The following is a 26,907-nucleotide window of genomic DNA, read 5'->3' on the forward strand; positions in this document are numbered from 1 at the left end:
CTCTCTCTCTCTCTCTCTCTCTCTCTCTCTCTCTCTCCCTCCCTCTCTCTCTCTCTCTCTCTCTCCCCCCCCCCTCTCTCTCTCTCTCTCTCTCTCTCACACACACACACACACACACACACACACACACACACACACACACGCACGCACACTCAAATGGCACAGACAAGGAGGTCAGAGAACAACTCTCGGGAGCCATTTCTCTCCTTCCTTCTACCATGTGGGTCCCAAGGATTAAACTCAGCTCACCAGCTGAGCCACCTTGCCAGCCCCCATGTGGAGAATTTAACAGTTAGCTCACCCACTCTCCCTTTGGACTTACACCACGTGGCTAAACCTCGAGTGGGTCAGCAACTCCGACTCCCACCCACACCAGAAGATCACACAAAGACATGATCAGGGATGAAGGCTTAGTGCAGCTAAAGACGCAACTTTATTTTGTTTTCTATAAAGGCAATATCAGATTTTCCTCTTAAAGCCTCTCTTCAGAAAATAAACTAGCAATGCACTCTTCATAAAGGCAGCAAGTATTACAATGTACAGGCTTAATGGAAGATTTGAACTCAGTATCTCTCCGGATTGGTTCTTACTCTGGGAGGGATTTGCTCTCACAAACTTTATTGGAGTTTTACTTAATTCTGAGCAATCAAGGCTTTGGAGCTAGATGTGGGGCTCACACCTACAATTCCAGCACATGAGAGGCTGAAGCAGGAGGCCCGGGGAAAGGCCAAGGCCAACCTGGCTGCACACTGAGTCCTAGTGCAGTCTGTGCTACCAGTGAGACCGTCTCAAAAACAAAACAAGGGGCTGCAGAGATGGCTCAGGGGTTAAGACCACTGGCTGCTCTTCCAGAGGTCCTGGGTTCAATTCCCAGATCTACATGACAGCTCACAACCATCTGTAACTCCAGTTCTAGGGGATCCAACACTTTCTTCTGGCCTCTGCATGCACACATGTGATGCACAGATACACATGCAGGCAAACACCTATACACGTAAAGTAACTTTTAAAAATTTAAATGGCTTGAGTAAAAACAGATATAGCAAATTATCTTAATGATATAACACGATAAATTATTAAAATATCATAAGAATAACTGTTCTAGCCATGGCTGTCCTGGAACTCGCTCTGCAGACCAGGCTGGCCTCAAACTCAGATCTGCCTGCCTCTGTCTCCCAAGTGCCGAATTAAAGACGTGCACCACCACCGCCCAGCTCATATAGCTCATGGTTTTGGGGTTTTGTTTTTAGAGACTGGGTTTCTCTGTATAGCCCCGGCTATCCTGTATCTAGATTCATAGACCAGGCTGGCCTCAAACTCAGAGATCCGCCTGCCTCTGCCTCCCAAGTGTTGGGATTAAAGACATTTGCCACCATGACCAGTACAGCTCACATAAAAAATTTTAAAAAAAAAAAAAATGAACTTAGGGTACTCACAAGAGCCTTTCAGAGCTAAACTTTGGGGTTCGCTTGGTATTGGTTTTGGTATTATCCAGGTAATCCTTGAATCTAAGATCCCTTGGTCTCAGCCCTGGAGTAGCTAGGATTACAAGGATGTTTCACCCCTCTCTGCCCTGATTCATTTCTTCTACAATTTGAATAACCACTTGTTATAATTAAAACATATGTTAGCAAGCCAAGCTGCAAGTGGATTTCAATAGGCATGCTCTAAATGCCTGTTTCAAGTGGAGACAGGCTTGTCCAAATGCCTCATCATCTACACTGTAGCCAGGCTTCAATGAACAGCTTTCTATAACAAAAGAATCAAGACCTAAGATCCTCATTTCTCTCAACATCTCGCTTCCTAGAATACCACTGGAAAAACACTAGGACAAGAGCATGCCAAAGTCTTCTAGAGAGTTCCACAAAGACCAGAGACTCATTCCAAGGTGAAGGAGTGATTTCCTCCACCCATCAGGGCTCTGAAACTCTCTGGAGAGTCCCTGGGGAGGCTGGGAAGAGGGGAGGTGTCTTCAGTGCAATCTAGACACCCACTGAGAGTCTGCTCACAGGCTCCCCAGGCTCCTCTCTCCCGGGAGACAGACCTGGTGTGTGAATGAACTCAGTCCAGCTAAACACATTTCGGACTGCACTTCTCTATGGAAAGAGGAAGAGTCAGCTGCAGGGTGAGGAGCCGTCTTTCCGTAATTTTTGTTTGTTTTCACCCTTAATGAAAACAAGGTGAGCATGTGCTGGCTGCGGGGAGCTTGTTAACACCACGTTACCCCTGTTCACGTGTTACAAAGCGTCACGGAGGTCATGATCCACAGTGGACTGCGTGTAAGAGGAGCTGGGGGTGTCAGCCAAGTAGACCTGGAGGAAGTCACAGTGTACAAGAGGACCCCAGCACGTTCTGAAGAGTTGGGAGATGTACTTCCGGAATTTCTCCCCAAGAAAGAAGTAAATGACGGGGTTGAGGCAGCAGTGAATGAAGGCCAGCGTTTCTGTGGCCTGGAGGGCATAGTCTAGGTACCTCTCCAAGGTGCAGTCCTGAAGAACTTCAAGCTCCACCAGGGTCTCCAGGAAAAGCACCACGTTGTACGGCGTCCAGAAGCCAAGGAAGAGGACCACCACAGCGAAGATCATCCTAACCGCCCGGTTCTTCTTCTCATTCTTACAGTGCTGCAGGGTCCTAATGATCATGGAGTAACAAAAGAGCATGATCCCCAGCGGGATGACCAGCCCCAGGACGTTGATCTCCAGGGAGCTGAGGACCTTCCATGTCGTTGAGTTGACTGAGTACTTGGTTTTGCAGTATGTGTGGTTGTGCTCTGTATAGCAAGTGCTGAACAAGAGGCCTGGAAGGGAGGCGAACACAGCCACTGACCACGTGACCAAGCTGGTTATGACCCCATAGGTTAGAGTCCTCGCTTTCAAGGAAAACACTGCGTGCACTATGGCCAGGTATCTATCGATGCTCATGAGCATAATGAAGAAGATGCCGCTGTAAAAGCCCACCAAGTACATCCATGAAACAACCTTGCACAGACCTAGTCCAAAAACCCACTGGTCGGCGGCATAGTAAGCCCAGAATGGGAGAGAAAGAACAAAGAGCAGGTCTGAGATGGCAAGGTTCAGCAGGTACACGTCGGTCATGGACTTGAGCCGCTTGTATTTGAACAGCACCAGAACCACAACAGAATTTCCAAACAGACCCAACAGAAAGACCAAGGAATAAAGAGGAGGCAGGAAGAGCTGCCCAAATGCCTTGATGCCTTCCTTGGTGCAAGGCTTGGGCATGCTCTCGTAGGCATAGTAATTATTGTATGCGTTTTCATCCTGTGTGGTGTCCGCTACATCCGTGGGGTTCATCTTGTCGATTCTGCAGGCTCCGGGTCCAAGCAGAAGCCAGTGGAAAGAACAAATGAGATGCCTGTAAGAATGAAATAAATTGGAAGACCGCTAAATGCAAGGAATAGCTCTGCACATGATGCTGCCCCAAACTGTTGCATCTGTCCCTGTCCAGAAGGGACGTAAGGTCAGAAAAATCATCTCAGCCTTGGGAGTCTACAGATGCGTCCACATCCCAGACTCCTCCCTCTCTGCTGGGAAGCTCACTTCTCTCCCCGATAGTGAGGACTGCATTCCTCCCTCAAGGCAGTGCAGATTAAAATGGCCTCTGTGGCCAGTGGGATGTCCCAGCAGGTAAAGGCACTTGCCACTGAGCCTCACAACCCGAGTTTGACTCCTGAGAACCCATAGGTGAAGCTGTCTTCTGGCACAAGTGCCCCCGCCCGCACACAATAAATGTAAAATATAAAAAAAAAGCTGAGCATGGTGATGCTTGCATTTAATTCCAGCACTCAGGAGGCAGAGATAGAGCTCTGTAAGTTCAAGGCCAGTCTTGTCTACATCGAGAGTTCCAGGCCAACCAGGGTTCCATAGATAGACCTTGTCTCAACAAATAAACATGAGGCTGGAGAGGTGGCTTAGTGGTTAAGAATTCTGTTTGCTCTTCCAGAGGACCGAAGTTTGATTCCCAGCTCCTACATGGCGGCTCACAACCAGGGGATGTGACACCCTCTTCTGACCTCTGTGGGCACCAGGCACAAATATGGTACCCAGACATAAAAGTAGACAAAACAACCATACGCATAAAATTAAATTAAAACAAACAACCCAGGGCCGATGAAATATTTCATCGGGTTAGGGTACTTGTTACTATGCCTGTCAACCTGGTTCAGTCCCTTGGAGCCAAGGGACAGAAGGCAGGAACCAACGGCCACATTTGTCACCTGACTTCCACACTGGTAATGTCACACACACACACACACACACACACACACACACACACACACACACGATACCATTTTTGTAAGTTAAAAAAAAATAGCTAGGAATGATGCCACACACCTTTAATCCCAGCACTCAGGAGGCAGAGGCAGGCATAAGTTTGAGGTCATCCTGGTCTACAGAGCTAGTCCCAGGACAGCCAGGGCTACACAGAGAAACCCTTTCAAATAAATAAATAAAGCTTTAAAATGACTAAATGAATTGGTGGATACAGGGAATAAAACACTTTTTACAGCTTTTCACACAAAATACTCACCTGAGCAAGGCGGGACTGAGTAGCTTTCTGGACCACCCCCATGCTTCCTGATCTGTGTCTCTGTGGCAGCCTGGCAGTCACTATTAAATCTTCTTGTTTAGTTCAGTAATTCACATCTACTTCATGCCTGAACACTCTAGTGTTCCTACATGTATGTGTGACGGGGTAAACATATGCGTACATACCTGTGAGCATGTGCAGTCATCTCTACCTGCACTTACGGGGCCAGAGGTGTCTTTCTCTGTCACCTTCCACCTTGTGTTTTGAGACACAGTCTCATCTCTGAACCCCAAACTCTCTGTTTTGGGTAGACAGGCTGGCCAAGGAACCCCCCCAGGATGTGCCCATCTCCACCCTCAAGGCTAGAGCGACAGGCACGTGCCACCACACCTAGCTTTGGCTTGCCTGCTGGAGATCCGAACTCAGGTCCTTGTGCATAAGCCGCAAGGCGCTTTGCCCATGGAGCCATCTCTCCAGCCCCTGCCCCGGTGTTTCTCAAAAGAGATTTTGTTCATTTGTTTTTCTTGGAAGGGTGTGCAGATCACTTGGCACACGGCAGGGTCTCCGAAGAAGTTGGTCAATGACTAACAGCTACATCGTGTCACTGTCATTTTACTAGTGAGGACTAAAGGAAAAACCAAACAGAGGAGTGAAGACAGTCTCAGAAGCGCAAACAGGTTAGCCCAGCACAGTGGCTCACGCCTATACACCAGCTCTTGAGAGGCCAAGGCAGGAAGACCAGGAGTTCAGGGCCAGCCTCAGGGACACAGTGAGTTTGAGGCCAGCCTACACTACATCAGACTCTCAGAAACAAGTGGGCAAAACCGACGGCTCAGCAAATGTAGACATCGCCATCAAGCCTGAGTTTAATGTCCTGGTTCCACAAGGGAAAGGAGAACAGACCTCTGAAGGTCATCCCCTGACCTCCACACAAGCACCCTGGCATGCATGTACACACACACACACACACACACACACACACACACACTACACAAGGAAATGTAAAGAAACACATCTTAAAAGAAAATTAGTAAATAGGTAAATAAACTGCTCACAGTTCTGTAATTCCTACATATGTGGAGTTCCTTGGCTTGAAAAACTTGTTGGAGGCAGCAGAAAAGTTAACAATCCTAGTGAAAGCTGAAGGTTTGGGGCAGAGCTGAGTCTGCACGGATGCCTGGCCGATGAAGCCATGAAACCAGGTAAAATGTGTACACTCCAATGGGCCAGGGAGCACCAGCAAGATCAAGAAGCCTGAGTCCTGAGTGTGGGGCGGGAGGGATGGCTCAGTGACTAAGAGCACCGGCTGCTCCTGCAGAGGACCTGGGTTCAATTTCTGGCATCCGCATGGTGCCTCACAGTAACTCCAATTCCAGGAGACCCCAGGCCCTCATCTGATGACTTCCACAGGCACACTCATGGGGCACTTACACGTATGCAGGCAAAACACTCTTACCCATACAACAAGTCTAAAGGAAAAGACAAAAAAGCCCCTGAATGTCCATGCTGCCTCAGGTCCCTGCAACCACACAGCCACAGGTCACACACACACACACACACACACACACACACCCGTCTCCACTTACCTGGCCCTTTCGAAAGCGGTCCTGAGGCCAGTCTGTGAGGCAGTGCCAGGATCCCTGAAGTAGCACAGGTGCTTTGAGGGGTATGACTTCCTGTGACATACCGGCTCTTCCCTTACCCATATGAGGCTTCTTGACAAAAGGAAGAAGAAGAAAGAAAAGAAAAAAAAAAAAAAAAGCCCTGAGTGACTCATTTCCCCAAACTCAAAGGTATCTTGGCATGGTTTCTTCTGTGGGAAGAAAGAAAAATTAAGAGCTGGGGGCTGGGGTGCGTGCCTGTAATCCTGCTCTCTGGAGGTAGAGGCAGGAGAGTGAGGAGCCCAAGGTTATCCTCGGTTATATAGCACATTTAAGGCTAACCTGGGCTACATGTGACCATGCCTCAACAAAGAAGGAAAAGGAGGGAGGGAGAGAGGGAGGATAAAAAGAAAAACTTTTAAAGCTTTTTAATTTGTAAAAATGTATTTGTGGTGGGTTAGGGAGGTAGAGGATTGGCATAGTGTGATCACGGCCCTGGGTTCGATCCCCAGTACCACATAGAGTCAGCTGTTTAAAAAAATAATATTAAAAAAACAACATTTTGGGGATTGGAGCTTCAGCTCAGTGGTGGAGCATTGGCCTAACAAGTACAAGGCCTGGATTCAGTCCTCAGCTCTGGGAGGGCTGAGGATGGACAACAAAACAAAACATTAAGTTTTCCTCTTAACTGATCACATCATAGAAAGGGTCGTTCGTTCTTTTTTTTGTTTTTGTTTTTTTTCTGGTTTTTCCAGACAGGAGTAGTCCTGGCTGTCCTAGAACTAGCTCACTCTGTTAACCAGACTGGCCTGGAACTCACAGAGATCCTCCTGTCTCTGCCTCCTGAGTGCTGGGATTAAAAGCATGCACCACCGCCCCCTGGCATTCCTTACATTTTTGGTGAGTGGCCTGTTGGTTAGTCCCCTCTTGCAAACAAAGAAGGCAGGCAGGTTGCACTTGGAAAGCAGAGACAGGTGGATCTCCGTGAATTAGATGCCAGCCTCCATCTATGTAGCAAGTTCCAGTGCCAGTGTTGTTCAAATCTCAGATGGCCTTTAATATAATTAAAAAAACAAAAAAACAAAACCCAGAGCCAGATATCAGGGTAAAAGCTGACAGATCAGAGAAGCAGAGCAGCCAGCCACTAGTTCTTTTGTTTTGTTTTGTTTTTTCGAGACAGGGTTTCTCTGTAGCTTTGGTACCTTTCCTGGAACTCACTGTGTAGGCCAAGCTGGCCTCAAACTCACAGAGATCTGCCTGGCTCTGCCTCCCAAGTGCTGGGATTAAAGGCATGAGTTGCCACCACCCAGCTCAGCCCCTACTTCTTACCTCTACGAAATCCTCAGCCTAAAGAGAGTGAGTTCCTGTTTCCTCATGCCTTATATAACTTTCTCTGCCCTGCCATATTACTTCTTGGGATTAAAGGTGTGTGTGCTTCCCAAACAAAGACATGAGATTTCAAGTGCTGGGACTAAAGGTGTGTGCCACCACTGTCTAGGCTCTGTGTCTAATCTAGTGGCTGTCCTCTGATTCTCAGGCAAGTTTATTAGGGTACACAATATATCACCACATTCCAGGACAGCCAGGTCTACATAGAGAGACCATGTTTCAAAAAATTATAAATAGGGCTGGAGAGATAGCTTAGAGGTTAAGAAGAGGTTAAGAGCACCACCTGCTCTTCCAGAGGTCCTGAGTTCAATTCCCAGCATCCATATGGTGGCTCACAACCATCTGTAATGAGATCTGGCTCCCTCTTCTGTATATGTAATCAATAAATAAATCTTTAAAAAATTATAAATATATCTTTTTTAATGCTAGACAGGCACTCAACTGTGCGAGGCTCTCCAAATGACTTGGCTTCCATTCCCAGATACTTTCCAGATCTGCCAAGGCCAGAGCAAGAAGAGGGAAGAGACTCAAGAAAAGAGACACTCGCATGTAGGGCAGGACAAAGTTGGTCTCACAGTGTCTGTCTGACCCGGAAGGTGACTTTGTAGGCCTCTTTAATTCAATAAGGAGGCTGGCTGTCCTGGATAAGGGGGTCAAATTGTAGTGGTGACTCCAGTTCCAGAGTCTCTGATGCCCCCTCCTGGCCTCTGTGAGCATGAACATGGAGGCAAAATATCCATCCATGTAAAAAAATAGAAATGGAAGTGGCTGAGCCTGCCATGACCCCCTTAGCCATTGCTGTATCCCAGCAACTGTTTCAGTGAACCGTGAGTTGGTCTTGAGATCAAGGGCAGCTTTCAGCCTTCGAGATAGCACAGTTATTACCCCAGAGATAAGCAGCTGTCAGGCTGGCAAGCAACATCACAGTCCGAAGAACTAGCCAGGCTTTCCTTCGGGAGGGATTTCAAGCTAGACACCAGGGGCTGGAGAGATGGCTCCGTGACTAAGAGCACTGGCTGCTCTTCCAGAGGACCTGGGATCACTTCTCAGTCCCCAAGTGTCTGTAACTTCAGTTCTAGGGGATCTGGCACGCTTTGGATCCTGTGACCACCGTACACACACAGTACACTTACATACATGCTGGCAAAACCCTCATACATGTAAAATGAATATAAATAAATATTTTTTTCAGGGGCAGGGGTCCTGGAGTTTGAGACAAGGTCTCACTACGTAGCCTTGGCTACCCTGAAATTCATAGAGGTCTGTTTTGCCTGCAGAGGTAAAACAAGTGCTGGCATTAAAGGCATATTCCACTAAACCCGACTAAAAATAAATAAATCTTTAAAAACAACAACAATAATAAACTAAAAATCAAAAATAGGATTGAGCAGGTAGCTAGGATGCATTGCATACATGTATGAAATTGCCAAAGAATAAAATTTAGTAATAAGTATAAAAATAGGATCAATTTTTCACCATGTCCAGCTCATATGTGAAGAAACAGGAGGCCAAGGAGGGACGATGGTAGGTCCCGAGCCAGAGGGACACAGTTAGGCCTACAGTCGTGCTCTTGACATCTCCAGAGCCTCTGTAGGCTTGATTTCTGAGAAAGGAGCAGATGGAAAGAACAGAATTCAATGGAGAGCCTGCCCAGACGCGGCCACACCAGGCCGGTGGCCAACATGGAGCTGCAGCGACCCCTAGTGGACCGAGTCTGATTCCAACACCAAAGACTTGAAAACACTTCAGGCGACCTCGCTGCTCGCCTATCTGAAACAGGAAGCCCACCCCTCCCGCCCCCCGGTGGAGCCCCCTGGGACTGCGGCAGAAGCGACCGCAGTGGCTTAGTCCAGGGGCGAGGCAGCCAGAAACATCCAGACAGGCGCGTAGAGAGGACTTCCAGGTGAGGTTAGTCAGGCGCCCGCTGATGGGCAAACTGGAGTAACTTGGACTGGAGCACAGGGGCTAACCCAGCTGTCTAGTACCTGCTCGGAGCGGGAACCAGGCTGCTCACAGTGGCTCCCGAGCAGAACCCGCCTAAGGAAGAGACTTCAGATCTGAATTTTGCTGCTGAGATCAAGCTGACTGGATCAAGTCAGGGACTCAAAACTGAGTCCAAGTTGGACATGGTGGCACATGCCTATCATTTGACACTTGGGAAGTAGAGACAAGGGGATCAGGAGTTCAAGGTCATCCTCAGCCATATACTCCAGGCTAGTGAGGTCAGGTCTCAAGAACAAACAAAATAGCAAGCAAAAATAAACACGTTGTAAATGAAAAGCTTAGTGAGTCAAAATCTATAATGAGAGGCTGGAGAGATGGCCCACGTGTTAGCAACATTTACTGCCTTTAAGGACCCAGGTTCAGTTCTCAGCACTCCCATGGTGGTTGCCAACCCCTGTAACTCTAGTTCCAGGGGATCCAACATCCTATTTTGAGAGCACCAGCCACTCAGGTGGTACACAGACATACATGCATGAACAACACGTATCTGCATAAAATAAATCTAATTTTTTTTTTTAACAGATCTCACTATGTAGCTCTAGCTGTTCTGGAACTCGATATGTAGATCATGCTGGCCTCGAACTAACAGAGATCCTCCTGCCTCTGCCACCTAAGCGCTGGGATTAAAGGCAGGTGCCACCACTCCTGGCTTTAAGGGGGGGGGATTAACACAATGAAAAACAGGTATCAGCTGTGGGGCTACAGACTGGGAAATAGGTCAGCCTGGCGGCAGGGCCCGATCAGTGAAACTGTCACTGGGATTAGCAGCGTTGAGGGGAGAGGCAACACACTCACAAATCAAATGTCTCCGTTCGCCCTATTGGTGGACAGATGCAACCTGGGCTGAGGACCACCGTGTCGCCTCAGCTCGGTTATAATCTTTGGCTGAAGAATGCGGAGACCGGGTGACAGATCTTTTTTGTTTGTTTGGTTTTCGTTTGTGTTTTTGAGGTCTCTCTGTGTAGCCCTGGCTGTCCTCGAACTCACGCATCTACCTACCTCCGCTTCCCGAGGACTGGAATCGGAACCGAGGTGGCTGCCAGGAAGCACAGGAAAGCTGGCTTCTCCTTCCCTTTACTCCGGGCCCACGCTCATTCCCGGCGTGCTTCCAGGGACACGCGCATCATTTAACCACGTGCACTTCTAGATCCCATCACCTAGAACTCAGCACTTCCCCACCCCGTACCCCACCCCCGGGGAAGGTGTCTGGGAGTCTCCGGGACCATGTTTAGATAGCTGGGGGCCGTTACCGAACGTCCCGGACGAGGACTCGGAGAGCCATCTTCTTCGTTCATCTGCCTGGCCCAGGCTTCCGCACCAGCTCCGCTCAGCACACGCCTTGGCTCTCCTGTGGCTCGGACACACATGGTTGGCCCTTCAGCCCCAAACTGGCTGTCACACAGAAACGAAATTGGCCAGCAGATGGCAGCACTGCCCAGCTTACATTGACCGTCATTTAGGAAGTGGGCTTCATTATTAAAGAGCCGGAAATGGAGCTGGGTGTGGCGGCACGCTTTTCATTCCAGCACTCGTGAGACAGAAGCAGGCAAGTCTCTGTGGACTCAAATCCAGCCTGGTCTACCACCTTAGCAAAACCCTATCTCAAGAACACGCTTTTTAAAAATAATGGGTGTATGTCTGTGTGGTAGCACGCACTAGCCATGGTACACGTGTAGAGGCCAGACGAGTTCCGTGAGTTCCTCCCCTCATCATGTGGATCCGGAAATCAAACTTAGGTTGTCTGGCTTGGCGGCAGGCACCTTACCTGCAGAGCATCTTGCCTGCCCTCTCTACTTTCCTTCACAGAAATGGTGCTGGAACAGAGCTGAATGGCAAAGCACGGGCCTAGCAGGCTCCAATCCCTGGGCTCTGTACGCACCAGAGGACAAACAGCGGTCCGTGTTTATGATCCCCACTCCCCTGCCTCTGTTGTCTTTATCTCCTCCACTCCACGGGTTCCTGGCTTTAGCGATGACTGAGCAGTGAAGAGCCCTGGCTGTTCTTCCAGAGGACCTGAGGTGGGTGAGCTCACTTCAGCTCCGGGAGGGGGCGGAGTGGGGGGATCCAATTCCCTCTCTGGCCTCCATGGGACCCACAGAAATGTGCGCGCGTGCGCACACACATACACCCCTAAAATATTTTTTTTAATATGATGACTTTTTCAAAGATGATTCCTGATAGGGAAGGGTACCTCTGTAACCTCAGCACTCCAGGAAGGTGAACTCTAGCCAGAGCTACACAAGGTAAAAAGACTGCCTTATGGAAGGGACGTGGGTAGGCCTACTGCTCGCGAGATGTCCATGACCAGCACCTTAAGCCAGACTATTGCTTTTCCTTAGCCAGGCACCCAACACTGTCACTGTGGCTGTCATCCCCCACTGCAATGAAAGAGCTGCCAGTGGTCACCCTTCCCCTCACCCCCCAGCCAGGGTTTCTCTGTGTAGCTTTGGAGCCTGTCCTGGATCTCGCTCTGTAGACCAGGCTGGCCTCTGCCTCCCGAGTGCTGGGGTTAAAGGCGTGCGCCACCCCCGCCCTGCCCCAGTGGCCATCTTTAGGGAAGGCTGCCGATTGGACTGCATGAACTCTTCTTACAGCAAGCCAGGGCAGGGCTTAGTGCCATGGGCAAAGTCTTGTGGTTTACTCAGAAGATAAAAAATTTAAACCCCAAATGCAGACAGGTTTAGATGTAGTGGGAGGAAGGCTCCAGGACCGGAAACCTGGGTTTCTGCATCAAGCCCACAGAGTGAGTAACGCATGCAGGGTGAGAAACACTCTCCCTTGCTTCTGCAGAACTGGATCAAGAAGTGAGAACACAGCTGGGTTCAGGCCTTGTCTGACCTAAGTCAAGCCACTGACCTACAAATTAGAACCAGAATCTTCCGACTGGATCTTCAGCTCCACCTGGTCCCTACCAAAGATCTGGTCTCAGGATCTCTCCTGGAACTCTCTGCACCTGTCCACAGTCTCCCCTCTGCCTTCCCATCCATCACACTGGGTTCCAGCATCTGACACAGACCACCCTGCCCTGTAATTATTCCATACCTCGAAGCCCACGGGCTAAGCAAAGTTTCAACTCCAAATCCTTGAATTCAGAACCCTACGGGCTCCTGGCGCCCAGTGAAGAGCCTCCCCGGCTCGGCCACACAATGAACTCAGTTCACTCTAGAATCTTCTCTCAACGCACAACCTCAGCAAAGGGCTTTAGAATCAGTCCTAGGCTTGGATCCTCTGTGTTCTGGGCTAAGCTATGACAGTTATCCTGGAGGATTAATGGGAAGACAAAAGTAAGGGGGGAAAATTGTGGAAAAGTCTCAAAAGAGCTGTGTGGGGCCACTAGATCAAAGAGCTGGCCACGTGCAAGCCGCACGATCTGGGCTTGACCCACAGAACCCATGGGGGAAAGAATACAGGTTTAAGTTGTTCTCTGCCCTCCACACATGGGTACACAGAGAGAGAGAGAGAGAGAGAGAGAGAGAGAGAGAGAGAGAGAGAGAGAGAGAGAGAGAGAGAGAGAGAATAAAACTGCACTGAAAAGATAACTGACTCCTTTCTTGAAAGTAATGGGATAGCACACCTCAAGAGGTGGTTTCTCGCCAGGCAGTGGTGGCACCTGCCTTTAATTCCAGCATTCAGGAGGCTGAGGCAGGTGGATCTCTGTGAGTTCGAGGCCAGTCTGGTTCATAGAGTGAGTTCCAGGACAGGCACCAAAGCTACACAGAGAAACCCCATCAGGCAAAAAAAGAGGTGGTCTTCTCTTGGGCACTTCTGCTTCATCTCTAGGGCTGGGTTAACACACTAGTACAGTACTTGTCCAGCATGGGTCAGGCCCCAGGCTAACCTGCTGGGCTAACACACTAATCAGCATGGGTGAGGCCCCAGGTTAACCTGCTGGGCTAACACACTAATCAGCATGGGTGAGGCCCCAGGCTAACCTGCTGGGCTAACACACTAGTCAGCATGGGTGAGGCCCCGGGTTAACCTGATGGGCTAACACACTAGTCAGCATGGGTGAGGCCCCGGGTTAACCTGCTGGGCTAACACACTAGTCAGCATGGGTGAGGCCCCGGGTTAACCTGCTACACTGAAGACAGGGGCAGAAAAACCTGATTTATCCATTTGTTTTGAGTCAGGGTCTCACTGTGTAGCACGGGCTTCCCCTCTTCCCAATGCCGGGACTCAAGGTTCACCACTAACGCTCCTGGCCCCCATTTCTTTTTTTCTTCGATATGCAGAGACTTCTTTTGTTCAGGGGTTTTTATTGTGACACTTTCATCCATTACATCTCTCTTTGCAGCCCCACATCCGAGGCCTAATGGCTGTACATTCTTAGGAAGTGTTGCAGTCTCCAAATCAAAACTTTCCACTCTGCGGGGAGTTCCTAAAGCAGGGAGGTAAACACCAAAGTAGCTTCAGAAACTCCCCCAAAACGGACCAGATTCACCAGGCCTCTCCCTGCCAGAGTAAGCAGAGCCCAGTTCAGAGAGCTGAGGGGCCAAGACAGAAGAGTCCCAGGAAAAGCCTGAGAGCGGAAAGTAGCAGCCTGAAGACACCGACACCAGCCAGGCTGTCTGGAAGAGAGAACCAACTGCGGCACCTGGAAAGGACACTCCAACCTGCTGAGCTGCCTGCAGGCTGGACCAGGTTTCTCCTCCGTCTTGTGGGCTCTCACCCATGGGCCCTCGTGGGATGCAGCTGTCACAGTCATTTCTGTTCCTGTAAGGAACCCCTCACCCATATTCCTGTAAGTAATGCAATAAAACTCATTGCTTCACTAAGTTGGACTTTGGTGGTATCTGGACTTTGGTCTGTCGTGGGTTCCCTATCTGGAAAGTTTGTCATATAAGAGGAAGTAACCAAAACCTCAGCATGCCTTGACCTGCCCTACACAAGGAGCGAGCGAACACACTCATGTTTGGGATGATCTCATTCCCTTCTCATCTCTTTCCCATTGGTGCTTAAAGGCTGTGGGACCAAACTGAACCCAAACCAAAGAGGAATATCCCAGCAGTCCAGCCCCTACAAGCCCTACCCAGTTCTTACCATGCTCACTTCCACCAACTATGGGTGCAGAGCCAATGATTCTTCTCTTCATCTTGCTTTATGCAGAAAGGTCTTCTAATACAAAACTACAATCTGCAGGCTAACACCAGCTAATTTAGTCCTAAAGTTTAGGCCCACTCTCTTAGCAGGAGTTCTACATTCTGGCCACATTAGGAAAGTGAGAAATTACTGTTGCTATGATTGACTGATAAATAAAACGCTGACTGGCCAGTAGCCAGGCAGGAAGGATAGGGTAGACAAGACGAGAATAATTCTGGGAGGTAGAAGGCTGAGGCAGAGAGATGCTGCCAGCCGTCACCATGACAAGCGAAATGTAAGGTACCAGTAAGCCATGAGCCATGTGGCAACCTATAGACTAATAGATATGGCTTAATTTGAGATATAGCAGGAAGCCTGAGCCATTATGCCAAACAGTTTAAATAACGTAAGTGTCTGTGTGAGTTTATTTTATAAGTGGGCTGCGGGACTGCCGGGGCTTGGCAGGAGCTGGAGAGAAACTCTCCAGCTACAAATTACAACATCAGTCTTAGGAAAAAACGCAAAACTCAGTCAAGTGGGTGACCTCCAGTCTCCAAGAACCTCCACTCAAACCTAAGGCTACCTGCTTTGAGAACCAATCAGGTTAAGATTTAGCTGTTTAAGTTCCAAAGGAAGTTGAGAGCAGGCAGGGCTTGCTTGCCTTCAATCTTTAAGGAACTTTTATTTTTTAAAGATTTATTTATTTATTGTGTATACAGTGTTCTGCCTGCATGTATGCCTGCCGGCCAGAAGAGAACACCAGATATTATTACAGATGGTTGTAAACCACCATGTGGTTGCTGGGAATTGAACTCAGGACCTCTGGAAGAACAGCCAGTGCTCTTAATCGTTGAGCCATCTCTCCAGCTCCTTTAAGAAACTTTTTATCTACGGTGTTTTACCTCCCCGTATGTCTGTGCATTGCAATGTGCCAGGGGCCCAGAGGCCATAAAAGGGCAATACATCCTCTGGAGCTGGAGTTGGGACCTGGGACCTGGGTCCTCTGCAAGAGCAACAAGTACTCTAACTGCTGAGCCATCTTCCAGGCCTAAAACTTTTCCCAATTTTTTGGGGGGTTTTCAAACCTGAGCCTCACACTACATAGCACATGCTGGCCTCAATCGCATGATCCTCCTGGGACTGCAGGCATGTGTCCACCATGTAGAACCCAAAGGTCTGTTAGAGGCTGCTCCCCTGCCCCCACAAGCCACAACTGACAGGAGGGTGAGTTGCTCACTCTTCTTGGGCCACAGCTCAGCTGTGGATCCTTCCCCATCATCCCAAGCTGAGAATAAAAGGCCAGTATCTACCAGGGGAAAAAAAAAGGGCAGTGGCAGCTGGTGAGTCACACCCAGCACTTCACCCCTCTGGAGAAACATCTGTTACTCTTCTCCTTTGGGAGAAGGAAGGACAGGGATAGAAAGCCTGCTTGTAGTTTTAATTTAAATACGAACACACAGCCGGGGTGGGGGTGGGGGGTGGCACATGTCATGGTGTGAATGTGGAGGTCAGGGGACAAGTTGTGGGAGTCGGTCGTCCTGGGCTTGGTGACAAGCACCTTTACCAGCCAAGCTGTCTGTACCTAGCCTGTTTTGTTGTCTCCTTTTAAAACAAACAAACACAAACAAACAAACAAACAAACAAACAAACAAACAAACCTACCAACACCCAGTTTAGCTGCCCACACACAGCCCTGGGGCAGTCACACTAGGGGGTTGTGTGTGACCCCAAACACACCCACACCTCATCCAGATGGAAAGATCACAAGACACAGTTTTCACAGTAAGACCCTCTGTTTATTTGATTAAACAAAAATAAAATAAGCTGCATAGGAACCATTTTAAAGTCCAAAGAGACACGGGCTTTGTTTTAAGGCTGCAGTAGCTGATACTGCCTTTCTGCTTCTCCAGCCTCCTCTGTGGAGCACAGAGATACATTCAGAAGCCTGCTAGCTCACAGGAGGTTTGGAACGCTTCTCCACTGGCTCTTCACCTGCTCATTGCCCATCATGCCTGCGGCTGGCAATAATAACATTTAAAGTTTTAAAGGTAAAAGTCCAAAATTGGGAAAAGGGACTTGCCCAAAAAAAGAAAAAGAAAAAACGTCTTTTGCTTTGAGGTTTGGGGGAAATTCCCCTAACCACCCACTGCCTTGACGAGCCCTGAAACACCCCAGCTATTCCAGAGGTGGCAGAGGCAGCTGGAATCCCAGGAGGGCTGGCAGTGAGGGATTTGCTGCCAGGGGAGGCATGCTGGCAGTGTGTTCCTTCAATCAGCTTGTGTGACAATAACAGAGACTTAAGTCACTCTAACATTAGGCAACATGCCTCTGTGAATTCCACCCAGATCTGTATTCACTTCTTTAAAAAACAAAACAAAACAAACAAACAAAAAAAAAAAAAGGGAGACCCAAATGAGTTATGTAGTCTCTAGTTACTAAAAATTAAAGTTCTTCTTTTCTTTTCTTTTTTTTTGGCTGACCAGGCATGAGAGCTAATGGATAGTATTAAACAAGATCCATTAAAACAATAACCAAACAACCCTCCCACCCACAACTACTTGTAACATGCTAGTTAAACATCGCTAAACCACCCACCCTCACCAGCATCAACATTAAGGGAAAAGACATTTTAACACCCTAAAAACAAGAAAGCCCCATACATATGAACAGTCTCCCTCTAAAGGAGCCAACTACAGACCGTTTTGCTAGAAACACAAGAACCATCGCAAAGCTGGTTACAAAGTAACCGTGGCGCTGCAGCCACGGGCGCCAACATTCAGCCAGTGTGCTCTGAGATAGCCTTAAGATACGACCTGAGCTCGTAAGTTAATACAATCATTAAAAGGAGGTCTAAGACCATGCGGATACACAAAAACATTTAGAACCATTGCTGGTTGAATGACGATGGAAAACAGCCCACCAGGCTGGATCTGTTAACCCGTAAGACCAGTTCTAAAAAATAGACATTATTGAGGTATTTCTTCACGGTGACACTTATTCATAAACCCAAAACCCAGTTACTCTGGGGGCCTTCAGGATGCTCTCACCCAGGTAGACCAGAAGGTTACCGGGATGTACAGAGGTAGGTTAACAGTACAGCATTTCCTGATAATGTGCTTCTCAAATTTATCAAGTATTTAACAAACAAGGAAAAAAGGGGGGGAGGGGCGCACCACAAATGTCAAAGTGTTGCCTTTGGTAGGAAGAACAAATCAAAACAAAGAGCAGTGTACACGTCACCAGTCACTGTAGAGGGGGCTGCACCAGGCACAGACATCCTGCTGGGTGCAGACAGCTAGCTGCAAATACAATCATGACGTCAGAGATTCTCAATGCCTTCAGACACCTGATGCTCCCCACCAGACCTTCAGGGCTCCCACTGAAAGGGCATGTGTGCAGACACTCCTACCAGATAAAACAGCTTTCTCTTGAAGAGAAGAGAGACCTAAGGCCTTTTTCTAGTCAAGTTCTCCATTAGGCCAGAAGCAGTTCCTAATACTGTATGCAGAATTGGGTTTGTGGCAGACAGAGAAAGCAAGATTGATGGAGAACTACTTGGATGAAGGCCCACACCGACCGAACAGGTCAATGTTCTGGATTGGAAGTCAATTCTGGATCTCTGAAGCAGCCTCCCACGGCTGCCCATCTCCACCGGATTAATACTATCCCTTTGAGACGCATCAGGTGCCCACATGAGGTAGATGACTTTGCCAAAAGTGAGGTAGAAAATCTAATAAACCAACCAGTGTGGCAAGAGGTGCTGTGTCCTGTGACCCTGGTCCACACGATGACAGAGAAAGCCCTTGAGTGTCAGGAGGTCCAACCTTACCTAATGTGCACAGGTGACAAATGTCACCTTCTTTACAGCCCCAGTCTGTTAGAACCTCAGCAGGAGAGAGATACTCTAAACAAACAATTTTGGCACGTGTGTGTGTGTGTGTGTGTGTGTGTGTGTGTGTGTGTGTGTGTGTACACGTATTTCTTAAACAACAGGGAAATGCCAGCCTAAAAACTTTGGCATACCTTTTACTACCTACCAGAACACAGCAACTCTAGAGTCTTCCAAACACAGAAGACAACATACCAACACTATTGTTCTGCTGCAAGCCTAAGACTCCCCAGCTCAAATAACTAAGCTTTGGCTTAATGGCGGTGATTCGGTGAAGCAGACTGAGCCATCCACCTCAAAGTGCCTTCATCTTGGCAACTTCTTTGGCCCAACACGAAGTCCAGTTCTGTTTAGGGTACCCTTTTATGTTTCCCCAGATAAGTTAGACTTAAAAAGGGTATTGATTGAGGAATTTAGTGCACTTGGGGGGCAGCCCAGACAAGACAACGGGGCTCCAAGCCAACTTTAGGAGTCACCTGCCAGCCACAGTACAGCACAGGTGTGGAGGCGGGCAGGGTGGCTTCAGGAACAAATTTAGAGATGAGTGATGACTTTTAGATTATACTTTTGGAATGTCAGGCAGGTGGCAACCAGGTGTTCAATACTCAAGCTTAGATATATTCACTTCCAATAGGGATCTCCTGATGCCCACGCCCTCCAGCACCCACGCCCTCCAGCTCCTGCCACCTGACCAGGGCAGATCTACATGTGTCTACATCCACTGCCTGCCTGTCTCTCACTGGTGACAAAGCTTCCTTTCACAGCACTCAGGACCTGGTATCTTTCCTGCCGTTCCCATCATCACCTCGGATTGGGCAGCAGGTGTGCACACGAATGCACATGGCAACGTCACACTAGGGTGCACCAGACATGGCTTGTATCATGATATGGAACAGTCCACATTATCACACTTTCCAAAGTGCTTAGCACTGATTCCCCCCAGGCCAGGAGCAATCTCAGGCGGCCGCAAATGGCCACTTGTTTTAAAAACAAAAGTTCTCCAGGTGTGACCATATACGGTCCTTAGAAGCCAGCCATAAACCAATTCTGGATACAGAAAGGTAAAGAGCCACACACCTCTAAGGACACTTTGCTCTAAGCCTTCACTGGCTTATCCACTTACTCTTCAAGACCTGACCATTTCAGCCACAAGGTGGAAACCTGGGCTGAGCAATCAAATCCTAAGTAAATTATCAAGTATTTTTATCTGTCGTAATTCACCAGAAAAATTTCCCACTGAATAGCCAATATTCTTGTCATAGGTAAGCTGTGAAGAGGAACAAAAAGAAAAAAAAAAAAAACTAAAATAGCTTTTCCCTGGCCACAATTAAAATCAGATTTCTGAGAATTAGAATCATCTTTACATAACGCCAGTTGTATTGAGTGTTTAAGGGCAATTTGTTGGAGGGGGGACCTGCCTCCCAGTTACTCTGTCCTGTAAAAGCCAGCTTAACAATTAGGGGGCACAATAAAGGCTAAGGAATATGAACTGGGGGAGGATCCACTATGAAACTTCAAAAAAGGAGCTTGTACCGAGTACGATCTCTTTCGCAGTGGTCCTTCCACCAACCCAGGACCCCGGAAAGGAGGACTTGGCAGCTGGAAGCTACCTTCGGGGTTCCTTGATTGTGTACCATTCTCCCTAACAAAGTGACTCTGGTACCTGCTTCCCCATCCGGGTCACTCAGAAATCCTGAAATTAAAGTCATGTGAATGAACATTATAGTTCACACTGGCAAGTTAAATGTCCCAAAGCAATGTGACTGACCCATCACAGGCTTCCCATCACCACCTTCTTCTTGGGATGACAGGGGGTAAATTGCTCCATTTATTAACTTTCTCTTTTAAAACCAAATCCATTTCTGGGCAGAAACTCATCTTTTAGTCTGTTTCAGGCAGGAGCTTCCCGTCCTCAGTCAGCGATGTGAGAGCCCCTTTCAAATCCAATCTGATTTCAGTAGTGAGGAGTACAGAGGCTTGACGGGGTCCCCATCCTCAGACAGATGATGATGTCGAGACCCAATGTGTAGTTTACCACCAATCAGTCCTGTAGTGGCATGGGAGCCACATACCCCCACAATCCTATTCTTTGGTACAGGTTTAAAAAAGGATATATATTGTGTCCTGCACTTTGGGTCAAGGGGGATTTGGTCTACAAATACTTTACATTCAAAGGCCTTTGGGGGAGGGAGTGGGGTTCAGTTAGCCTTGAGGTCTGACTCCACTCAGAGACAAGGATCCTGAGAAAGAGACCTGAGCCAAGGGGGTGGGGATGGGACACTCCTACTTGTCATTCAAACATACTTCTATATTCCCTGAACTTCCAAAGCAGGAAAAAAAAAAATTGTGCTTTTTCAAATAAAAGTTTATCCCTTTGCCTACTATACACTCTTGCAGACCTTCACTCTTGGGACGGGATCCCACCTTCTGAACAGTCCCTGATGTGGGGTGCCTCACTTCTCCATCACCCCCCCCCACTTCTGTGGCACCCCGTCCACATCTGAAAAGCCCCTCTCTGAGAACAAGGTTAACTTCTTTGCTTATACCTAAGTCTTTAGAAACAAAAACACAGAAACTTAACTGGAGAACACTTTCAACTGAGAGTCCTGAGCTAAATCTATTTCTTAGAGAGCAAACTGGGAAGAAAAGGTTCCCTGGGACGCCATGTGTCAAGTCCAGCTTTCCCCCAGGCAAAGATGGCTTTGAAACACACACACACACACACACACACACACACACACACACACACACACACACACACACACACACACACACACACACCCTTCCTAAGCAGAAACAAAGACCAGACACCTAAAATATGAATGGTCTGCTTTTCTTGGCTAGCAAAGCCACAGCCATCCTAGGGATGAAGATGTTAGACATTGAGGTAACCCAAGAACAGAGGGAAGCTCTGCTGCAGCACTTAAAAAGAAAGAAAAGAGAAAATTTCCCCAAAAAGATCAAACCCAACAACCTAACCCCACATACACAGTATTCAAGAACACAAATACACTAGAATTATGAATTTTAAATCCTATCTTTCCAACATCTTATACTTTTCTTTTTTACTTAGTAGTTATTTTTGGGTTTCCTTGGCTCAATCCACAAAATGCACCCCACCATAATGCTTCCAGTGCCCTCAAGGTCGCAGGAGCGCTGGCCTGTGCATTCCATACCCTCAAGAGAAAAGGGAACATGAGCTCCGTGGAGGGGCAAAGAGGGCTGCTGGAGAAGGTATGAAAGACTTGAGGTAGATAGAAATTATCACTTCACAGGCTCAATCCCTGCACAAAGAGAATTACATTCATCTGTAAAAAAAAAAAAAAAAGCAAAAAACAAAACAAAAAAAAAGCTGAGGTAGGACTTATGCAATGTTGTACTCTTGTTCTCTTTTAAAAAATAAAAAAGGGGAGGAAAAAGAAAAAGAAATATCCCTGAGATGATTTCTTCTTTGAAATTCAGAAACGAGAGACGCACACATGCACACCCTAAACACAGAAACCCAGAAGATTCTATTAGAAGATGAGGATTCGATTGTTGCCGAAGTCCACCACGACGATCAATCCATCTGGGGTGACCGCAATACCTGAGGGGCGGTCCATCTGCCCAAAACCACTGCCCTGAGCACCAAACTTGCACAGGAAGCTGCCGTTGGCCTCAAACATCTGCACCCGGTGATTTCTGGAATCGGCCACAATGATTCGCCCTTCTTGGTCCACGGCTACACCCTGCGGTCGGAGAAACTGTCCATTGTTGCTGCCCTCTGAGCCCAAGAAGCGTGCTGACTGACAATCAGGGTGAATGACCAGAAGCCGGTGGTTGTTGAAATCGGTGACTACCAGGTGACCCTCGTGGTTAAAAGCCACACCCCGTGGAGAGTCAAAATGCTTCCAGAGAGACCCCTCAAAGCCATACTTATTCAGGAAGACCCCATCAGGCCCGAACAGCTGTATGCGGTGGTTTCGGGTGTCTGAAACCAGGATCTTGCCCTCAGAATTCACTGCTACATCCCAAGGGTAGTTAAACTGCCCATTCTTGGTTCCTTTCTCACCAAACTTGAGGAGGAACTGGCCCTCAAAGGTGAAGATCTGAATGCGATGATTGTCTTTGTCGGCCACTACGATCCTGCGGGAGGCATCGCAGGCCACCCCAGCTGGTCGGTCAAACTGCCCAGGCCGGGAACCTAGGGTACCAAATTTGTGGTGGAAGGAGCCACAGGGCTTGAACACCTGGATGCGGTTATTGCTGCGGTCAGCCACGATGATGTAGCCCTCCTTATCCACACTCACGCCCCAGGGCCTGCAGAGCTTGCCTTCACTGTCCCCTTCGCTGCCGAAGCTCAGCCCGGGGAGCCCGATGCCCACGTAGCTGCGGCCTGATTTGACCACTACCTTGAAGGGGCTGTTCTCGATGTGCTGGTTGCACAGTGTCACCGACACCAGGTGCTCACCCTCAAGCTGGGGCCTGTAGCTCACCACGTAAGTCCCATTCTGCTGATCACTCACTTCTGCACCAAACAGGTTGCCATCGGGGCCCAGGACCACAGCTGACATCAGGTCGCCTCCAGAGAGGCGAGGCTCACCATCATGATCATAGCCCATCACGGTGAAGGAGGCCACTTTGCCCTGAAGGGCTCGCTTAATGCCATCTCCTGTGGCCTTTGTGAGCGGGGCAAACGCTCCGCTGCTGACAAAGCCGAAAGACTTGAGGGCCAGGTACAAGGCCTGGTCAGGGGGCGTGAACATAACTCGGTCATCTTCCTGCGGCTGCAGGAGGCTCCGGATGGCCTTGAGCTCTTGCACTTGGGCCAGCATCCGGTCTCGGGCCAGCAGGATGTCCAGGGCCCGGCCCTCCTCCAGGACCTGCTGGACGGCACTGACGGTGCTGTCTAGCTTGTTGAGGTTTTGACGAAGCTTCTCCACCTGCAGGTACAGAGATTTAGCCTTCACCTGCCTTATCTTCTCCACCTGGAGACGGGAGAAGAAACAGGGCAGACTCAGAACCAAGCACAGACCGAGTGTGGGCACAAAAGGCTAAAAACAATGTGGAAACAGATCTGAAATTTTATCTGACCAACAAAACAGAACTATTTCCTCCTTTCTCTTTCCTTTTGCATGCAATTCTCAACAGTTCCCTAGTTCTAAGCTAGTTGCCCCCCACCACCGAAGTAACTCATTTCACAGGTTTGCCTGGCCACCGAGACTTTTCAGTGCTTTCCAGGCTAAAAGCTATAAAAGGCCAATGCCAACTTTTCTGAGGTCTAGATTTAAAGAAAAATAAATGTTGTTTTAATGATGTGTGTCTGTGCATGTGAGTGCAGGTGCCCACAGAGGGCAGAGGAGCTGCATTCCCTGGGAGTCGCTGGTGGTGGATTCACTTTGGTCTCCTCCCCCCACCCCCTCCCGAGACAGGGTTTCTCTGTGTAGCTTTGCGCCTTTCCTGGAACTCACTCTGTAGACCAGGCTGGCCTAAGAACTCACAGAGATCTGCCTGCCCCTGCCTCCCGAGTGCTAGGATTAAAGGCGTGCACCACCACCGCCCGGCTTGGTGGATTCACTTTGTAAACCAGGATGGACTTTGAACTCCTCGACTGCTTTGTGCTCCTCTAGTGTGCAGGTACTGAAAGGCATGTGCTGCTATCACACATGGCTTGACTGCTCTTAACTGTCAATCTGATAAAACTAGGATTACTTGAGAAGCATCTCCATGGGATTGCCTAGATCACTATAGCCTAGCTTTATGGTGAGGGATCTTTCTGAACTGGATAAAGAGAAGGAAGACCCACCCTAAAAGCTAGCTGAGCACTACCACACACATGCATCTCTCCGCTTTGGAATGTGAGTGTCATGTGACTAGACACACTTCAAGTCATGCTGCTTTTACTTCCCCAAGACAACAGACTATATAACATAGAATAAACTCTTTTGACAGGGTATTTTATTGCACCAACAGAAATGAAATGAAAATAACGATAAACAAGCAAATGAAAGATGGATGAGATGGAGGTGTTTATCAAACAGCAAGTTTATTTAAGAACAGGGGTCTCTTTCCTTTCCGCTCCTTCCTTCAGTCTATCCCACCCCCCCCAATAAAGCTCTAAAAAGGTTAAAAAAATAATAACAGGGATTCTGCCAGGGATTTGGGTGGGGGGGGACTTAGATGTTATCCCTACCATAGTAATGGGGCAAAACCAGACATCCAACAGAGGAGGTCTCTTAGAAGCCGGTTTTGCAGGGTTGAATACCAGCCCGTAGGTAGCCATAGGTAGCCTCAGCTGACCTTCTCCAGTGGGGGGCATACAATCCAACAGCTAAGGTGTTGATGAAGGTGGGCCAATGGGCATCTTCCCAGCCCACCAGTATGCTCAAAGCTCTTCCCAGCCTTCAACAGGAAACACACACACCCTCCATCCCTCCCCAAGTGGAGGCTTTCCACACGGGGCCAGACGTACAGCCAACCAAGACACCAACAATAAGGACTGTTTGCTGTCCGTGCCCTGTTAACAAGCGGAGTTTTGACTGTCTCCCTCTTGTCTGCCTCCTTTCCAGGGTAAGCAAGCAACAGACGACCTGAACCCCATCCTGCCTACAGAGCACTTCTGAAAGATCTGAAATGAGGCGAACGTTCTGCACAGGCCAGCTTGGGGGAGCTGGCCAGGGGGAGCCATGCACCCCACATTACCTTCCACAACAGCTCGCACTCGCGCTCCTCCAGGGCTTTCTTATGGCGGGCTGTCACAGCCTTGACCTCCGACTGGACCACCTTCGCCTTCATCTCCACCTGTTCTGCCACGGTCTGGGCCTGCTCGATGCTCAGCTGGAAAAGCAAACAGAACCTTTAGGTGCTAGAAGGGACCTCACTTCTCACCCGGGACGGAAGCCCGAAGGGCTTATGCTTGGGCGATGCTGTTGGCGCCTGCTGGGTCTCTGTCCCAGAAGTGGCACCTGACAGAGCAACCAGAGTAGCTGGACCACAGCAGCTGGGTTTTGTGTTGAATACTGGGAATGAGCGTCGGATGCAACAGCTCTGGGCTCACTACAGACTTCAGATCTCTTGGACTTCCTCCCTGAACCTGAAGGAAATCTTGCGTGTCAGGGAGGTCCCTCATGTGTGTATGGGGGGTGGGGGGTGGCAGGTTAGTGGCTTCCCCACCACATTTGTATCTCCCCTAACCCAACAGGAACCAAAACAATGTGCACTCTGGGAGGATCACCTGGTCTAACCTAAAAATCATCAATCACGCCCTGCAGTCAGGGGCCCTTCATCTTGCATGACCAGCCCCAGTATATCAGCTGGCTAAATCGGACATATTGTTCATAAAAAATTAATCCAGGAGGCCTGGTGTGTTCGTTAATATTACATGAAGTGTCTCAAAAAAGCCGCAAGGATTGAGACACTAAGTAAGAAACTGAATCAGGGTTTTGACCTGACTGTCAGAGGAGCCATTTTAGAGCAGATGATCAACCAGGTGGGTAGAGAAAGCATAAGGTGCACAGCCAGACTGACGGGGAGGCGGCGGACGGACACCTGCTGGGGCAGAGGGGTCTCAGAACAAGAGATGGGAGGTGCTGCAACTGGTAGGTGTTCTTCAGCACCTCAGACCGGTGAGGTGGTTTATTAAGGTAACCCAGGTTCAAATCCCAGCTCCTATTAATTCTAAGCAGCCATCTACCAAAATCCTCTCCAACCCTGGTCGAAACCCAAGACACAACATGCCGAGAACCAAGCCCCCGCTGTTACTCAGGGCTCAGCTCTCGGCTGATAAACGAGGTGTGTAAGAAACTGAAGTGTGTGGACCACGTTCTTCGTTGCCAATGACGCCCATTTACCTATTTACTTACAGATGTGGTGTATGCACAGGCACGCACCATGGTGCACACGTGGAGGTCTGAGGACAACCTGCCCAGGTCAGCCTCTGCTTCCACCACTGTGGGTCCCGGTGATGAAACTCAAGTCACTGGGCTTGGCAAAAAGCTCTTCCCATCCAGCCACCTCGCCTGCCTCCAACTCACATTTCTTCTTATTTTGTGTCTACCAATTGTGGCAAGATCCCCAGAACAGGAACTACCACTAGTAACATTCTGTGGCCCCCACCCCCTCCGGACAACAGTCACTGCAACCTAGAATTCCCATCCTCTGAAACAAAGCTCTGCACGTAGTAGGCAGCACCCTGCAACCCCCTTTCCCACAGAAACCACTCATCTGCTGTCCCTGCAGATCTGCCCATGATCGCTGCTTCATCTACATGGACAACATCCAGCCTGCCTTATTCTGACAAACACTCTGTCATGTATGATGACTGGGACTCTTACATGCTACCCCTGGCCTGGCTCCAGAGCGTAGCACCTAGCCCTAACCTATCTGCTGTTTAATCCATACCTTTTGTTCCTCTTGTTG

At 48.8% G+C, this 26,907-nt stretch overlaps 2 protein-coding genes across 2 annotated transcripts in view; both read right to left on the reverse strand.

Moving 5' to 3' along the window:
- Positions 1-379: 379 nt before the first annotated feature.
- Ccr4 (C-C motif chemokine receptor 4) lies at positions 380-6,259 on the reverse strand. Its single transcript, XM_006970258.3, has 2 exons — positions 6,135-6,259; positions 380-3,372 (listed from the first exon to the last, which is right to left on the reverse strand). The coding sequence occupies exon 2, from the start codon at positions 3,309-3,311 to the stop codon at positions 2,238-2,240; it is 1,074 nt and encodes a 357-aa protein (XP_006970320.2). The 5' UTR covers positions 3,312-3,372; positions 6,135-6,259; the 3' UTR covers positions 380-2,237.
- A 15,575-nt stretch (positions 6,260-21,834) lies between these two features.
- Trim71 (tripartite motif containing 71) overlaps positions 21,835-26,907 on the reverse strand; it is a 51,540-nt gene continuing 46,467 nt past the window's right edge. The window contains exons 3-4 of the mRNA XM_042282132.2: positions 25,192-25,326; positions 21,835-23,477 (exon numbers count right to left, since the gene is read on the reverse strand). Coding sequence (XP_042138066.2) covers positions 22,026-23,477; positions 25,192-25,326 — 1,587 coding nt within the window. The 3' untranslated portion in view covers positions 21,835-22,025. The remainder of the gene's footprint in view (positions 23,478-25,191; positions 25,327-26,907) is intronic.

This window comes from Peromyscus maniculatus, chromosome 7, assembly GCF_049852395.1.
Source record: "Peromyscus maniculatus bairdii isolate BWxNUB_F1_BW_parent chromosome 7, HU_Pman_BW_mat_3.1, whole genome shotgun sequence".
Lineage (NCBI taxonomy): Eukaryota > Metazoa > Chordata > Mammalia > Rodentia > Cricetidae > Peromyscus > Peromyscus maniculatus.

What these genes read in the sequence shown, in the direction of transcription:
- Ccr4 (XM_006970258.3), bottom strand. Translation starts at nt 3,311, where the DNA reads ATGAACCCCACGGATGTAGCGGACACCACACAGGATGAAAACGCATAC.